Source organism: Scyliorhinus canicula, chromosome 9, assembly GCF_902713615.1.
Source record: "Scyliorhinus canicula chromosome 9, sScyCan1.1, whole genome shotgun sequence".
Classification (NCBI taxonomy): Eukaryota; Metazoa; Chordata; class Chondrichthyes; order Carcharhiniformes; family Scyliorhinidae; genus Scyliorhinus; species Scyliorhinus canicula.
Genome location: NC_052154.1, coordinates 86808714 through 86826606, shown reverse-complemented (window position 1 = coordinate 86826606; position 17893 = coordinate 86808714). Strand labels below are relative to the sequence as shown.

The following is a 17893-nucleotide window of genomic DNA, read 5'->3' as shown; positions in this document are numbered from 1 at the left end:
CACGACTGTAACGCTGCTCATGTCTGAAACTGTAGGCTGCCTTGTTTGTTAAGGTTGCCTGGGGGGGGGGGGGGGGGGGGGAGGACTGGTGCGCGCGAGAGGGCGGGCGAGGGAGGGACATTTGCCTAGAGGGATTGTGTTGTAAATAATTTAAAAAATTAGTAGGGGTAAATGTTTGTATGGAAAAACTCTTTCAATAAAAATTATTTTAAAAAAAGTAGCTGCCATCTTCCCCACATTGCAAGAGACTGCACGTTGGTGGTATTTTAATAGCTTAAAGATTTGAGACAACTTGAGGTCACAAAAGGCACAACAGAAATCCATGTGATTCTTTGTTGTTCCAAAAGACTTGTTGCTACAAGAACGAACCAGCAGCAGATTCTTGATCAAATTGTGCCAGGAGAGAGAGAAAGCAGGAATATTTGAGTGTGTAAACCAGCAGGCACAAGGGGAGACAGATGACTTTCATTACTGCTGGATAGCATTATCCCCATCTCATTCTCCGGCTTAGTCTCAGTCTCCAGCAGGTCTGCCAAATTCCATAGCCATTAAGGAAAGAAAAGGAATCACAGGAATATTTCAACAAATTTCCAACGATACAGTGACTGCATTTCATAAGTACTTCATTGGCTGGAAAGTGCTTTGGGGTATGTTGAATGAAACAGTATAAATGCAAGTCTTTTTGTCTTTCAAATGTTCTACTGGCAATACTCCAGGCCTAACGTTGGCAGCTGCAGCCTGTCATACCTCACCTGGAAGGTCATTCCTCTGTGAAAAAGAAAAGAAGACTTCCAATTCTAGAGTGCTTTTCACAACCACCAAACAACGCAAAGTGCTTTGCAGCCAATGAAGCACTATTTGAAGTGTGGTCATTATTGTAATGCAGCAAACATGACAGCCAATATGAACATTGCAAGATCACACATATCATTTATTTTTAGGATGTTGGCCGGAACACCTACTCTTCTTCAAAATGGTGCCACGGGATCTTTTACATCCACCTGAGCAGGTAGATGGGGCTTCACCCGAAAGACTACTCTTGACAGTGCGGCATTCTCTCAGTACTGCATCAGAGTGTCAATCAGTGTTAGTTCTTCAAAGGCAGGGATTTCGACAGCCACGACTCAACCCGCCTTGAGGTGACATACCAGTGCCCAGGTTTTCAAAAAGAATTCAGGAAATAGAATCCAGTAATCGAATGCTGGTCACCGCTTCACTTTTCAGAGATACAGAGTCCTGCCAATTCAGCCAAAATCAGGAAATCGCACATCACCTGTAGAATGTAGGATTCTTCCTGGTCTGAATGGCTCAATGACACAGTGGACAGTGTAATAGATCGCATTTGGGAAACTACATCTTAAAAACAATCTCTCTCGCTCTCAAAATTATACAGCACAGTTCAAATGTAGTGAAGTAATACCCTTTATTCCAGGAGCAGGGTGTGGATATATTTGTTTCTGAACCTGTCCAGACAATCTGTCAACTAATGCACATCGATCCTATCAGACACCAGCAGAAAAGCAGGAAAGTCAATCCTATTGCACTCCAAACCATGTCAATGAAGTTTTTTTTCAAATGCTAGTCAAGGCCTCATTGCCTGAAGATTCAAAAGTTACCATCTCGCTGCCCAAGAGGAATGACAACAAATGATTCTCTGAAGAATGATCACGCTCGGATGCTACAAGCGAAGCCTCTTGATGTCCTCGCTACGAAAGTCATTTCGCAGTGCAAGCACCTGACGCACCTCAGCAGGCGTGAGACGCCAGGTCAGTGGCCCAGAGTTCTGTCCCCAGTAATCTAAAATCTCAGTGACCTGCAGAAACAGAAAGTAACATGAGATGTATGCTGCAAAATGCCACGTTAAATAGCCATTGAAATACATTACAGTGGAGGTATACACCCAGAGATAAAAAGATGAATATTGACTTGCTAGAGTGGCACGTGGAAACAAGAAACTGGAAATGTGCGTCCACTAATAGAAAAGGTCTCCAGAGGCAAAGACTGAACTGGGAGGGAATCTGGAAGTAGTAATTGATCAAAGCTGGAAACAACTGGTCACTGTGAGGCAATTATCAATATAGGATATCGAGGGGGCTTTGGATTGAAAAGCAAAGCAAGTGATGCTGACACTGTGCCCACCAATAACGGCCAATTTCTGGAATATGATGAGCAGTTTTGGTCATCGAATAGACACAGGAGAAGGTGTTCAGGGAAGAGTGGCATGAACAAGGGTTATAGAGGCTAGGTTCAGAAAGGAACAAACAAATAAACATGTTTTCATTGGAGAAAGAAACCTGACAAGAGACATGGCACAGCTCATTCAAATAATGAAATGGTACAGGTATTTACTTTAGAACGAGCAACAATAAAATTCACAAGTTTCATGCAAGGTTAAACAGAGTAGAAATTTTCCCTACAGACTCCCCAAAGAGCAAGTTGATACTTGAATGGGGAAGTCAACAACTGTTGATATGAGGGGATCATTAGAATAACAATATTCCCTGGATGGAGGGGACTTGATGTGGCCATGCTCTTGGGAACTTCAGTTTCTAAGCAAACGTGTTGCTGGAGCCAGTGCAATGTTTTAGATTGACTCTGAATCACACTATTGTTACATAGAACATAGAACAGTACAGCACAGAACAGGCCCTTCGGCCCTCAATGTTGTGCCGAGCCATGATCACCCTACTCAAACCCACGTATCCACTCTATACCCGTAGCCCAAAAACCCCCCCCTTAACCTTACTTTTTTAAAATTAGGACACTACGGGCAATTTAGCATGGCCAATCCACCTAACCCGCACATCTTTGGACTGTGGGAGGAAACCGGAGCACCCGGAGGAAACCCACGCACACGGGGAGGACGTGCAGACTCCACACAGACAGTGACCCAGCCGGGAATCGAACCTGGGACCCTGGAGCTGTGAAGCATTTATGCTAACCACCATGCTACCCTGCTGCCCCTTGTCTTGTAACTATCTTGTCCTCAATTTGTTTGAATCTCTCAATCAGCCTGCTCATCCACAACATCAATAAAGGTCACCATCGGCATCCTATGGGATGTGACTATGGCTCATGACCCCCTCATCTTCTCCAGTCACTCGGCTCCCTCCAACACTCAACCACTCAATCGTCCTCAATCTCTCAAAATACTGGAAATACCCTGCAGCTCAGGCACATCTGTGAAGACAGGAATCGAGTTAATGTCTCAGGTGGGGAACCCTCCATCAGAGCTGGGAATACTTAAGAAATGTAACACATGACTTGCTAAGTGGGAAAGAGGTAAAGAAAAGAACAGGTCTGTAATAGGGTGAAAGGAGGAGAGATTAAATGACAAAGGGATGATTGTGCAAGGCAAAATGAGATGGTAACGGTAGAAGTAAAGAAACAAAAGATTGGTCTAAAGGAGGTGTAAATGTGAAAAGCAGAATTATCCATAGCATTGTCCAAGCAAGAAACAGGGGCAGAGGCTATCATCTGAAATTGTTGAACTCGTTGCTCACGCCAAAAAGCTATGAAGTGTCTAGTAGTTAAAAGATCGGGTACTGTTTCTCGAGCTTTATTCTTGACCATTAACAGAACTGTCAGAAAGGTCAGAGTGGAAGTGGAGCAAAGAATTAAAGTGACAGGCAACTGGAAGCCTGGGATCACATTTGCAGACTATATGGGGATGTTCTACATAACGGTCATTCAATCTTGTTCTGAATCTATGTTCAGTCTCCCCAATGGAGAGGAGATAACATTGCAAGTAGCAAGTACAGTTACAAAATTGAAAGAAGTACAAGTAAGTTTCAATTGGAAGGAGTATGTAGGGCTTTGGACAATGAGAAAGGGGGAGATAAAAGGGCAGATGTTGCACCCCCACAGTTGCCATAGAAAGGTTCTGTTGGAAGGGATGCAGTATTGGAGGAGAATGAGGAGTGGACCAGGGTGGTTGTGGAGGGAACGGCCTATTTGGAATGCTGGGAGGGGAGTGGAAAACGTGTTTGGTGTTGGCATCACATTCAAGGTGACAAAGGTGTGGACAAGAGAAGCCTATTGTGATTCTGCAGGCAAGGGGCAGGGGTAAGGGAATAATTGTGGAAATGGATTGGACTCAATCATGGACCCTGTCAACCATGGTTGTGGATTAATTCCTGAGTTGAGGAAAAAGGAAGACATATTATAAAGTGCTGTTACTGAAGATCACATTGTCAGAACAAATGCAGTGGGTCAGATGAACTGGAAGGATGGAATGGAGTTCTGACAACAACACGGGTGTGAGGAAGTGCAGTCAAACTAGCTGTGAGAGTCAGTGGGCTTATAGTGCTCCACCCCCCCCCCCCCACCCCCCCCCCCCCCCAAATCAGCCCCTGCCATCAAACCTATTTTCAAGTTCTGTCAATTATGACAATGGGTTGGGCGGCACGTGGCACAGCGGTTAGCACTGCTGCCTCACAGCGCCAAGGACCCAGGTTCGATCCCGGCCCTGTCCCTGTTCGGTCACTGTCTGTGTGGAGTTTGCACATTCTCCCGTGTCTGTGTGGGTCTCACCCCCACAACCTAAAGATGTGCAGGATAGATGGATTTGCCACGCTAAACTGTCCCTTAACTGGGGGGGGGAGAAAAAAAAGAGAATTGTGCACTTTAAATTATAAAAAAAGTTTTGACAATGGTTCATCAACTGAAATGTTAACACTGATGTTCTTGCTCTACTGATGTTACCAGATCTGCTGAGTAGTTTTTATTACATTCTCTCAAATGGTTTCATCCATTCCTCATCATTGGTGAGGTTATTAAAAACATAGGATCATCTTTCACTTGTACACTAACAACCTAGCTTTCCCTCACCCCCTACTCCATCAATATTCTGATTGTTCCATTGACTCTAGGATCCAAAACTTCCTCCAGCTTTTGGAATGTTCATCAGTTCCTATGGATACTGACTCAGTCTTCTTCCCTGCTACAGACTCAGCCCTGATATCTGGAACCCTGGTCAGTGTTCAATCCCAAATTCAGCTTCATAATCAATCTGCTTCAAAGGTTTTTCTTTAACTTCTACAACTCTTGTGTGCTCCACCCTCATCTCTCCAAAATATTACCAATATTACCAAAACTAATCTGATTCGAAATGGGAGGTGCATCTCTAGACAACCTTCTGGTCAGCCTCGCTGTTCAATTTCATTCTTACATGCGGATCGGTAGCACATTGGTTAGCACAGTTGCTTCATAGCTCCAGGGTTCCTGGTTAGATTCCCGGCTTGGGTCACTGATTTGATTTGATATATTTATTGTCCCATGTACCGAATTCTGCACCCAAAGGAACGTACACAGTACGTACATAGTAGATAAAAAGAATAATCAACAGAGTATATTGACAAGTAATACATTGATAAACAGTGATTTTGTCTGTGCGGAGTTTGCACGTTCTCCCCGTCTGCGTGGGATTCCTTCCACAGCACAAAGATGTGCAGGTTAAGTGGATTGGCCATGCTAAATTGCCCTTAGGTTAGATGGGGTTGCTGGTTTACGGGGATAGAGTGGAGGTGTGGGCTTAAGTAGAGTGCTCTTTCCAAGAGCCAATGCAGACTCAATGGGCTGAATGGCCCCCTACTGCACTGTAAATTCTATGATCTCACCCTTCTCTAACATGTATTCTCCAGCCTGTGTGCATTCTCCATTTCTTGAGTACCACCCCAAAAGTTGTTCCTCTACTGCACGATCAGAAGTTTCTCATTCAGCCACCTTGCCTTTACACTCTGAATGTCCCTGTTCACTCAGAATCTCCACATTGCCAGGGCCACCTTTTCAGCTGACTTTGCTCTGTCTTGACCCACTTCCCTCTGCACATTTACTCCCAGCCCCCCATCCATTCGCTATCCAGGCTGAGATTGCTGTACATAGCACTATATGTTGCTTCAAAACACATCATTCAGATCTCTCTCAATCATGCCAGCTCCATGAGCTCTATTTGTTATGACTGACGAATATTCTGTCACTTCCTGTTATAGGAGCTACATTAATTTACAGTTCAGGAACAAGTCACTCGGTCCAACAACTCCATGCTGCTTTCCTACATCACAACAATGCATACACTTCATAAGTGTTTCATTGGCTGTAAAGCATTTTAGGACTTCCCGAGATTGTGAAAGGAGTTATACATACAAGTCTTTCTTCTTTATGCTCCCACCAGCCTCTTCCCATTCTCTTTACTGCACCTTGCACTGGGTACTCACCCTTTCCAGATTCAGTATGGTTGCCATCTGGGACAGGCGAGCGAACTTGTCGCGAATGGTCCACGTGATCACCGATGTCAGGTACGCAATAAGCGATCGGAGCTCCTTGTCAAACTGCAACCCACCAAGCTGAAAAGTAACCAAAGGAGTTCAGGAGGAGATTGTGCAAAGTTAGGTTTTTAAGAGACAAGTGAATATTAAGAAAGATGGGAGATTTCCACTGTCTAGGTGAGAAAATTTAAATAAATGCACAAAGAAAGTCTCATTCAAATCAGTTTTGTAAATGAAGTGTTTCTCGAGCCCCCTCCTTCCTATTTTAATCAAATGGCCTTGTGGGCAAATGTATTGCCTGCCATGATGTCAAACTATGTAAATAAGTCTCAGTCTGTGCTGAAGAGGTTATTCCCTTTTCTAATAAATTTAGAGTACCCAATTCTTTTTTTCCAATTAAGGGGAAATTTAGCGTGGCCAATCCATCTACCTTGCACATGTTTGGGTTGTGGGGGTGAGACTTACGCAGACACGGGGAGAACGTGCCAACTCCACACAGTGACCTGGGGCCAGGATCGAACCCGGGTCCTCGGCGCCGGGAGGCAGCTGTGCTAACCACTGCGCCGTCGTGCTGCCCTATTATTCCCTTTGTTAGTGGACAGCTGCAGAGTTATTTCCTATCCTCATTGTGCCTCAGCTAGAGATTAGAGGGAACAGAGAAAAAGAAGCTTCAGCTAAAACGTGTCAATGTATTCAGCATCTTTCCATGCCTTGCGGTTTCGGAGGCATATTTCTTTCACCTTTTGCAGTTTTCCTCTTTTCTTTGTCTGTACTGCACATCCTCTGTGATCCATGGTAGTGATCGGAGCAGGAACCCTGGACTGTTTCTCCTCTGCTAGCCCAGGGTTGCTGAGACAAGTGTCATGATAGGGAGATATTAGGAACATTAGGAACTCCCACAGCCTGAGTTACCTTGTCCCATTCAGACTTAACCAAACAGGCTGATCCACTCAAGATCCATTGCCGGGCAGCACAGGGGCTAGCACTGCTGCCTTGCGGCACTAAGGACCTGGGTTTGATCCGGGCTTGGGTCACTGTCTGTGTAGAGTTTACATTCTCCCCGTGTCTCCATGGGTCTCACCCCACAACCCAAAGATGTGCAGCGTAGATGGATTGGCCATGCTAAATTGCCCCTTAATTGAATTTTGTTTTAAGATCCATTGTCATTAGGGACAACCTCGTTTGACCAGCCATCAGCCCATTATGGAGTCAGTCAATGGAAGATTAGTTGCATTTGAATGGTATAGCTCTGTTATTTACTATACAACAGGAGTAGACAATTAGCCAGGATAACAAGGGATTCACGTCTGGCTACCACAGGGGAGAATCTTTGTTTGAGAGGGTGGGCAGAGTTTAAAGAGAGAGGTAAAAATGTTTTTTGAACAGTTACAAAAGAAAGCTGTGGAGGTCACCCAGAGAGGTCACGCAGGAAGCTGTTCCAGATACAGATGTTCGAAAAGGCTTCTAAAGGAACTTAGCTTACAGCAGACAATTGCTTCATAAATACCAGTATATCATTTTGCCTATCTATGTAATTGGAATGAGAGCTGTATGTTTATTGGACCTGTTGTGTAATGGGAACTAATGTGTTACAATTAAGAAACTGCATGTAATTTGTTAGTGTTAGAATTAAAGTAAATGTTTAAATATTGTTTTATTTTAATAAAGTTTGTTTATAAAATAACAAAGCCCCATCTCTACACCACATTAAAACTTAAAAACGTTACCAGTCTGGCTCAGTATCCTAGCCATTGCTGACCAGGTATCCATAACACAAGTGACATGACCTGTTGCCAAGCTAGGAGTAAGCCTGCAATCATACCAACATAGTAACCCGATTAACCCCAAGCCATCTTGGCTGGTCTGTCCCTCAACATCAATTATTACTTGGTTCCATAACCCTCAAAAAGACATCTTCGAATTTTGCAACTGATTCCTAATCCCAACAAGTTTGGGGTGAAATAGTGTAGTAATTTTAAGGTTCTGCCTCCCTGTCCTGGACTCCCCCTTGAGATCGGAAAGATAACTATTAAATCCACTGATCATCTTAAGCATTCAATTAGATCACTCCTAAATCTTCTATACTTGTAGTTGATGGAATATAAACCCAATCTGTGCAACCTGCCCTCATAATATAATCCTTTTTCCACATTGGTACGGTTCAGGAACACACATAGGTGGCTCCTTCACCCAAAGAACCATCAGTTCAGCTTATTTCAGAACATGTACAAAATATTGAAGTACTCATAACCGTTTCTACTCATACCCGGCTGAATGTCGACTTGAGAACCACCTTCTCCAGTTCAATCGCAATCAGGCTCGTCATCAAACTCGTGAGGCTATCGTAGATCACCTGGGACAATCCAACCTAGAAAACACAGACATAGTCACACATAGAAACAACCTCGAGAATCAGTGAGCACCTGTACAAAGACGGACTGTGTTTTGTGGGCTTCACTGTACAAGTGGGACAAGGAGCTTTATTTTCCCTGCTTTCCTTCTTGCTACTCAAGGAGCTAATGCTTGCAAGTATCTGGTTCTATAATGCTTGTTACTCGTGGGCAGTGTGACTAAGACAATTATCAGACTATCCGCCAGTGGGTGGCATCAGAGCTCAACTGGACTTCATCGCTATTTGATGTCCCCATACACTGACCAGTGAGTGTCAGAATTGGGAACTAGTTGTAAAGTTTACCCTCACTGAGATTAGCTAACAGTACTAATTGAGGCAGCACGGTGGCGCAGTGGTTAGCACTGGAACTACAGGGCTCAGGACCCGGGTTCGAATCCCGGCCCTGGGTTACTGTCCTTGTGGAGTTTGCACATTCCACACGTGTCTGCGTTGGTTTCATGCCACAACCCAAGATGTGCAGGTTAGGTGGACTGGCCACGCTAAATTGCTCCTTAATTGGAAAAAAATAAATAATTGGGTGCTCTAAATTTTTTTTAAAAACAGTACTAATTGAACCTGGGACCTCCTGTCATGTGCCTCAGTTCACAGTGCCTCTATCCACTGGGCAAACAGACCTGCTTCACACACTACTCAATCCAAGGGTTCAGTTAGTTGGTAAACTGTACAAATCTCAATCTCCATACCCGGTGATACTTCTTTAGCTCAACAACCAGGACTGAGGAGTTATGAAACCAGAGAGCTACTCTACACCCAGTTTTGCAGAAGAATACTGGATGGTGAAAGATGAGGGGCTTTCATTTACTTTTTCATCATACCTAATCCACTATGAGCAATAATGACCTCTGAAATCACAAATAAAGTAGATGTCAGATAGGTTTCTGTGTCAATACGCTACTGTGATACATCCTTCCACTCGCGCAAGCACTCCACTCTCACTCAGCTAGTCTGGCGGCTGGTTAACATCTAGAATTCTCATTATTTTAGACACAGAAACAGAAGATGGCCCAAGGCCTAAAAACAGAAATACTCAAGTCGCAAAAGGGTCGACAATATAATTGAAGGGAGCTGACAATGTTTACAGAGCTAAATATTGCAGAAAAACAAAACCAGGGTGTGGGGAGATGGGTGGGGAATAAAGAGTTTCATTGCCTTGACATTTTTGGGAAAGAACAATTAAGAGGCAATGTTGCTGCCAGTTTATAATTTAGAATCCTGGATTAGGAAAGCTGCATTTCTTGCCCCGGACTTCAACTTCACTGAAACGTTATGGATTTTAAGGAAATATTGCACACATTGCACACACACCTTGAATTCTGTCATTAGTTGCTCCAGGTTGAGAATAAATTGTTGGACCCAGGGATCATTGGCTTCATAATCATTAAACTCCTCCTGGAATAAAAGAAAACCGTGTAAAGCAAGTAGATGTCAAGTAGACAGATTGCAATACGACACATCAGGAATTTTCTCCCTTGTTAAATAGTTTTTTAGGACTAACTGAATATCATTGCTCACTTTGGCGGTTTTAAGAACATTAAGAACGCTTCTGCAACCAATTATACTGAACGTATAGGGTATTGGAGGCTGGTTAGTATTGGTCTATTATTGGGTTTTAGGCATGTCTACAATTGATGACACCCTCAGACTACTGCATCCCAGCGCTAACTCATATCAATCCATATCTCACATGTTGGGACCCCAGTTAGTAACAATGCTGTTTGTGGAGGTCTTCTGTTTCTCGGTTGTGTTTTAGATGTGACTGACTGGATTGGATTGGATTAGTTTATTGTCACGTGTACCGAGGTACAGTGAAAAGTATTTTTCTGCAAGCAGCTCAACAGATCATTAAGTACATGGGAAGAAAAAGGAATAAAAGAAAATACACAATTGGGCAACACAAGATATACAATGTAACTACATAAGCACTGGAAAAGGTTACAACGAGTGCAAGTTAAGTAAAAAGTGGATCTGTTGGGGAGAGCTCGCAGAGTCGCCTCGCGAGCGCCAGACTGAACTGTTGATTTGCTGATTGCCTGAAGGTGCTCTATAATCCAAGGGTTTTTATGCTGCAATCTGGGCTGAGGAAACGATGAAGGGATTCTGATGTTTTGCTTGTGGTTTTATCAGCGATGGTCATGTTGGCTGTACAGCATGTGGAAAGGATAACAAAGTGTTGTACAGATTGTGAATGTTACAGCTAATATATAAAAAAAGATAAATTGTGAAACTAAGGCAACAATGGATTTATTTGTGTGGGATGTAGACTGTCCACTTGAGACGCAGAGTGGCAATGCACTGAGCTAACAGGTAGTGGGATACAGAAATGTACAAACTGGGTTATTGGGCAGTGAGATAATGGGTTTACAAATAATGTGCCCCATACTACGCCAAGCAACCTCAACTCCAACTAACTCTGAGAGCTGCACGAGCAAATTTCTGAAGTTGAAGATGTTTTTAATAGTGCTCAGGCACTTGTTTATTGTTTGCATAAGGTTAAATGTTCTCACCTCCTCAATGTTGTGCGAAATGGAGAGGAATCCAGTTATCCAGGGCTTAATCTGCGGTTTGATCGCTGTTGTGTTGAGTTCTGCTAAACCTTCCTGTAAGACAAAATCCTAATTAGTAACATACTGAGACACAGCAGTCAGAAGCTGACCTGTGAGGATGCAGTGGGGCAGGGCAGAGCAGAGCCTCCAGACACTCAGGTGCTGAGCTTCGAGGGAGCAGCGGGGTGGTGCAGAGCGTCAAGATTCCAGACACTAAGGAGCTGGGCTGTGAGGTAGCAGTGGAGCCTCCAGACACCCGGGAGCTGTGAGGGAGCAGTGGAGTGGAGCGGAGCCTCCAGACACTCGGGACCTGTGAGGGAGCAGAGTGGAGCCTCCAGGCAGTCAGGAGCTGTGAGGGAGCAGTGGAGCGGAGCAGAGCCTCCAGACACTTGGGAGCTCTGAGGGAGCAGTGGAGCGGAGCAGAGCCTCCAGACACTCGGGAGCTGAGCTGTGAGGGAGCAGCAGAGCGGAGCTCCAGACTCTCGGGAGCTGAGCTGTGAGGGAGCAGCGCAGCGGAGCTCCAGACTCTTGGGAGCTGAGCTGTGAGGGAGCAGCAGAGCAGAGCTCCAGATACTCGGGAGCTGAGCTGTGAGGGAGCAGCGGGGCGGAGCTCCAGACACTCAGGAGCTGAGCTGTGAGGGAGCAGCGGGGCGGAGCTCCAGACACTCGGGAGCTGAGCTGTGAGGGAGCAGCGGGGCCGAGCTCCAGACACTCAGGAGCTGAGCTGTGAGGGAGCAGTGGGCAGAGCAGAGCATCCAGACTCCAGACACTCAAAAGACTGAATTCAATTTTTGAAAAATTATGTCAGCACATGTGAGAGCTGATAGGTTGATAGTGGGTAAAGTTTTTTCTCCACTTTAAAGCTACATTAGGTTGGTAATGGGCAAGGTTTTTTTTACCACTTCAAAGCTACATTAAGGAAAGGTAAGAGTTCTAGCTTTTAGTTTTAAATAATTTGAATTATTTTCTGCTCAGCATAAATTTATAGTAGGTGCCTTTGAAGTATGACAGTGGAGCTTAGTCCTGTGTTTTGCTCGGCCTGCAGAATGTGGGAACGCGAGACATTCCTTACAGTCTGGGTGACAACATTTTCTGGAAGTGCCAGAGGTGTGACCAGCTTGAGAACAGGTAGTGTCAGCTAGTGGCACAGCGGTGCATCCGCGAGGCTCAGTGGAGGCACAGCGGTGAATCCGCGAGGCTCAGCTGGAGACACAGCGGTGCATCCGCAAAGCTCAGTGGAGGCACAGCGGTGCATCCGCGAGTCTCAGTGGAGACACAGCGGTGAAGCCGCGAGGCTCAGCTGGAGGCACAGCGGTGCATCCGCGAGGCTCAGTGGAGGCACAGCGGTGAAGCCGCGAGGCTCAGTGGAGGCACAGCGGTGCATCCGCAAAGCTCAGTGGAGGCACAGCGGTGCATCCGCGAGGCTCAGTGGAGACACAGCGGTGCATCCGCGAGGCTCAGTTGGAGGCACAGCGGTGCATCCGCGAGGCGCAGTGGAGACACAGCGGTGCATCCGCGAGGCTCAGTTGGAGGCACAGCGGTGAAGCCGCGAGGTTCAGCTGGAGGCACAGTGGTGCATCCGCAAAGCTCAGTGGAGGCACAGCGGTGAAGCCGCGAGGCTCAGTGGAGGCACAGCGGGAAGCCGCGAGGCTCAGCTGGAGGCACAGCGGTGCATCCGTGAGGCTCAGAGGTTTGTAGATAGCATGTTTTTAAATGTGCTCACCCTGCAATTGAAGGAAGTGCAGTCAGAGAGGGAATCGGAAGGGGAGACAGGCAGGTACTATGGAAAGTCCCAGAGAATTTGTATTTGGAGGAAGGATTCACCAGTCTGGAGGAGCTAAGGGAGAGGGTAGAGCTGCCGAGGGGGAGTGAGTTCAGGTATCTGCAAGTTAGGGACTTTGCGCGAAGGGTTTCCTAGGTTGCTGGGATACACCCTGCCGGAGCAACTGCTGCTGCCGGATGTGGAAGGGGAGGGAAGAATTGGGGATATATACAAGGGCTGGGGTAGCAGAGAGGCGATAGGGAGGTGAAGATCAAGGAGAAATGGGAAGCGGAGTTCGGAGGAGAGATCAATTGGGGAGAATGGAGTGAGGAAGGGTAAACAGGACCTCCTCTTGTGTAAGGATGAGCCTGAAACAGTTTAAGGTGGTGCACAGGGTGCATATGACTTGGGCGAGAATGAGTGGGTTCTTTCAGGGGGTAGCAGATGAACGTGAGATGTGGGCAGGGGTCAGCAAATCACGCGCACGTGTTTTGGGATGCGAAAAATTGGGAAGATTCTGGGCGGGAGTGTTCGTGGTCTTAGCCAGGATAGTGGAGGAGGAGGTGGACCTGGACCCTTTGGTGGCGATATTTGGGGTTTCAGAGAAGCCGGAGCTCATGGAGAGGAGGAAGGCCGATGTCGTGGCCTTCGTCTCTCTGGTTGCACAGCGGCAAATTTTGCTGGAGTGGCGGTCGGTATCGCCACCGGGGGTAGCAGCTTGGTTGGGTGACCTGTACGACTTCCTGCGGTTAGAGAAAATAAAGGTATGAGTTAAGGGGCTCAGCAGTGGGAGGTTTGAGAAAAAGTGGGGGATGTTTGTAACCGTGTTTGAGGAGCTGTTCATCGCGGGGGGGGGGGGGGGGGGGGGGGGGGGGGGGTGAAAAAGGGGAAAAATATGTACAGATTGTATAGTTGATTGTTGGGAAGTATGTTTCCCGGTGTGTTTATTTGCTGTAACCTGTTCTGATGCATGCTTGGAATAAAATACATTTTTTAAATAAAAAGGAAAGTCCCAGAATGCATCGCACTCAGTAACTATTAGCGTTGGTAAATGGGGAGAGTGAAAAAGGGATGAGATCCTTCAACAAGAATTTAGGAAGCTAGACAGCAGATTGAAAAGCAGGACCTCAAAGTTTGTAATCTCTGGATTACTCCCGGTGGAAAGGAATACACCTGGTTCTTGGAATTGAGGTGGGCCAAATAGATCAAGTGTTAGTGGGCAAACATCTAGGAAACAGCGAACATTGTGTCATAAGGTTCAGGATGGTGACTGAATGGGACAATCGGCAATATAGGATAAGATTAACTGGGGGAGAGTCAACTTCAATGGGGCAACAGGGTGCTGGGTTGGTTAGACTGGAACGCAAGTTGGCGGGAAAAACTGTAGCGGCACAACAAACACACCTTGAAAAAAGAAATGGTTTGGGCACAGCCAAGGTATATTCCCTCAAAAAAGAAACCCAAAGCTCCACGGATGAAAAAGGAGGAAAAAAATTAAGTTGGGGGAAAACAAAGTGTGTTTAGGACAGGTGTCAAGTAGAAAATACAGTTGAGAACTCAGAGGAATACAGAAGGTTCAGAGGAGAGGTGAAAAGGCACATTACAGAAGTGAAGAGGGATCATGAGAAAAGACTGGAAGTCAACAGAAAGGGGAATCCCAAATTTGGCATATAAATACTAAAAGGAGAAGTAGGGCTGATGAGGGACTTAAAATGAGAATTTACACATGAAGGCAGGGGACAAGGCTGAAGTACTAAATTAATAATTTGCATCTGCCTTTACCAAGGAAGCAGACGTTACACAGGACATGGTGACCAAGTAAGAAACTCTGTCACTAGAAGGGTTAAAATTGATAAGGAGAAAGTGTTGAATAGATTGTCAGTACTGAAAGTTGAAGGGGTAGCACGGTGGCGCAGTGGTTAGCACTGCTGCCTCACGGCACCGAGGCCCAGGTTCGACCCCGGCTCTGGGTCACTGTCCGTGTGGAGTTTGCACATTCTCACATGTGCAGGGTTGGTGGAAACCGGAGCACCCAGAGGAAACCCACGCAGGCACGGGGAGAACGTGCAGACTCCGCACAGTGACCCAGCGGGGAATCGAATCTGGGACCCTGGCGCTGTGAAGCCACAGTGCTATCCACTTGTGCTACCGTGCTGCCCATGTTATGTTATCCAATGTTATGCCCTTGTTCAAAAAAGGTTGTATGGACAAGCTGAGCAATTACAGACCAGTCAGTTTAACATGAATGTGGGGAAGCTTCCAGAAACAGTTATTCTTATTATAATCATTTGGAAAAATGTGGGTTGATTAGGAAGAGCCAGCATGGATTTTGTTAGAGAAAACTGCGTTTAACTAACTTGCTGGAGGTTTTTGAAGAGGTAGCAGAAAGGGTCGATGAGGGTAATGCGTTGATGCGGTGTAAATGGACTTTCAAAAGGTATTTGTTACAGTGCAACACAACAAACTTCTGAAAAAAGATATAGCTCATGAAATAACGGGACAGTCGCAATGTGATACAAAATTGGGTGAATAATAGGAAACAGAGAGTAATGGTCAATGTATAATTTTCAGGCTCAAAAAAGATTTGTAGTGGTGTACCCCAGGGGTTAGTAGTGGGCTCCTTGTTTTTCCTTATATATATTAATGATCTAGATCTTAGTGTGCAGGGGACAATTTCAAAGCTGGAGAATGAGACAAAACTTGCAAACATTGTAAACTGTGAGGAGAGCAGTGTAGAACTTCAAAAGGACATAGACAAGCTAGTGGAGTGGGCAGATCGGTGGCAGATAAAGTTCAATGCGGAGAAGTGAGAGGTGATGTATTTTGGTAGGTAGAACATGAACAAACAATATAAAATAAGGGGTCAAATTATTTAAGGGTGCAGGAGTAGAGGGCGTATATGTGGATAGAGCATTGAAGGTGGCAGGACAGGTGGAAAGAGCAGTCAATAAAACAATAGTATCCTGGGCTTTATTAATAGGGGAATAGAGTACAAGAGTTATGCTGAACTTACACAAGACATAGTTAGACCTCAAGTTGAATATTGTGTACAGTTCTGGGCGCCATACTATAGGAATGATGTGAACGCTTTGGGGAGAGTACAGAGGTTTGTGAGAATGGTTCCAAGCAAGTTGAATGTAGGAATTTCAGATATATTCTATTATAGGTATTTGGTGCAGTAAAGATTAAAAGCCTGTGTTAGTCTGTGTATGACTTCAGTTGTAGTGTTTTTAAAGAATCTTGGTTGGACAGGTTTTGGAAGCCAGAGGTGCAATTAAGGCATTGTAAAAGCTTGGACTAATGGAGTTTTGTTTGGATTAAGGGGGTGCCCTGTGGAGTTAATTGTGTTTCAGCTTGGTGAGATGATGTGATTAATGAGAGGAGTTAAGTACCAGGCATTTTGCAGAAAAACGGGCGCGATTCTCCGAGGCCGCGCCGGTTGGGAGAATTGCCGGCCGCGCCATTTTATCACGCAACTCCGGTCCGACGCCATCCCACCATTCTCCCAACCGGCGAGAACGGCCCCATCGAGTTCTGCGCCGCGCCAGCCAGAGAATCGCCCGAGACACTCAAAACGGCGATTCTCCGGTACCCCCGCCATTCCCCAGCCTGGAGGGGGGGGTGGGCTCCGATGGGGTCTGGCCTGCGATCGGGCTGACCTCTTAAAGGAGGACCTCCTTTCCTCCGCCGCTCCGCAAGATCCATCCACCTTCTTCTTGCGGGGCGACCTCGGGGAGGATGGCAACCGCGCATGCGCAGGTGACTTCATTTATGCGACACCGGCCACGTCATTAACGCGGCAACGCATTCTACGTGCCGCCGAGGCCCAGCGCGCGTAAAATACGATACGCCGCTCCTAGCTCCCCAGGGGCGGGAGAATAGGGGGCTGGGTGCGGGCTACGATGCCGGAGTGAAACACTCCGGTTTTCACTCTGGCGTCGGGACTTTGTCTCCATTTCAGAGAATCGCGCCCACAATTTAATTGAGTTTTAGATTGGGATGTTAGCAGGTGTCAAGAATCTTCTCTCAATGAGGTTCAGCTGAAGATATGTCTCTAGATGGATTAGCAGTTTCTTTCCAAGCAGTTCAGAATTGTGTGGCTGGAAGGTGAGCTTAAACAAGCTGAGAAACAGTTTCTGAAGAAATGCAGCCAGAGTTTCTGCATGGTTCTGATAGGATTCAGGTCTTTCCTTTAAAACAATCTCAAGGAACACCTCTGTAAAGCAAGTATGTCTGGATCTGCTAATTGTATTTGAAAATTGATTGAAAGCTGAGATGGTTTTGTGTTCAAGTGGGAATAAAGATAGCAGGTAAGGGTCATTGTGTCACTGTATTGATGAACTTTGTTTAAGGGGTAATTGGAAGTTATTAACTTGTGTGATGTTAAAAATATTTTAATACTGTGTCAGTAATAAAGTTTGTTTTAATATACCATATCCATATTTTGCATGAAATCACTCCTGGAGCAAAGTATCCTTTCTTTAGCCTTGCAAAATTAAAATAAAATATTGGTGTTTCTGTCCAGTATCCTAGCGACTGTCAGGATCATAATCCAAGGATGAAGATAGATTGAAGTGGTCGGGAACAATGCCATGGGGAGATTTGATAGAGATGTTTAAAATCATGAGGGGACTGAACAGAGTAGATAGCGGCAAACTGTACCTGCTTGCAAAATGATCAAGAACGAGAGGGCACAGATTCAAAGTGATTTGCAAAAGAAGCAAATGTGATGTGAGAACAAACTTTTGCACACGACAAATAGTTCGGGTCTGGAATGCACTGTCTGGAGATGTGGTGGAGGCAGGTTCATTCGAGGTATCATAGAGGGCATTAGATAATAATTTGACTATAAACGATGTGCAGAGGTACAGGGAAAGGCAGGGAAATGGCACTAAGTCTTAATGTTCGT

The 17893-nt window shown here is 45.7% G+C and overlaps 1 protein-coding gene across 1 annotated transcript in view; it reads right to left on the bottom strand.

Moving 5' to 3' along the window:
• Positions 1 to 837: 837 nt before the first annotated feature.
• Positions 838 to 17893, bottom strand: part of cog4 (component of oligomeric golgi complex 4) — an 83968-nt gene continuing 66912 nt past the window's right edge. The window contains exons 15-19 of the mRNA XM_038807108.1: positions 11184 to 11276; positions 9985 to 10068; positions 8533 to 8634; positions 6216 to 6344; positions 838 to 1813 (exon numbers count right to left, since the gene is read on the bottom strand). Of these exons, the coding sequence (XP_038663036.1) occupies positions 1679 to 1813; positions 6216 to 6344; positions 8533 to 8634; positions 9985 to 10068; positions 11184 to 11276 (543 nt within the window). The 3' untranslated portion in view covers positions 838 to 1678. The remainder of the gene's footprint in view (positions 1814 to 6215; positions 6345 to 8532; positions 8635 to 9984; positions 10069 to 11183; positions 11277 to 17893) is intronic.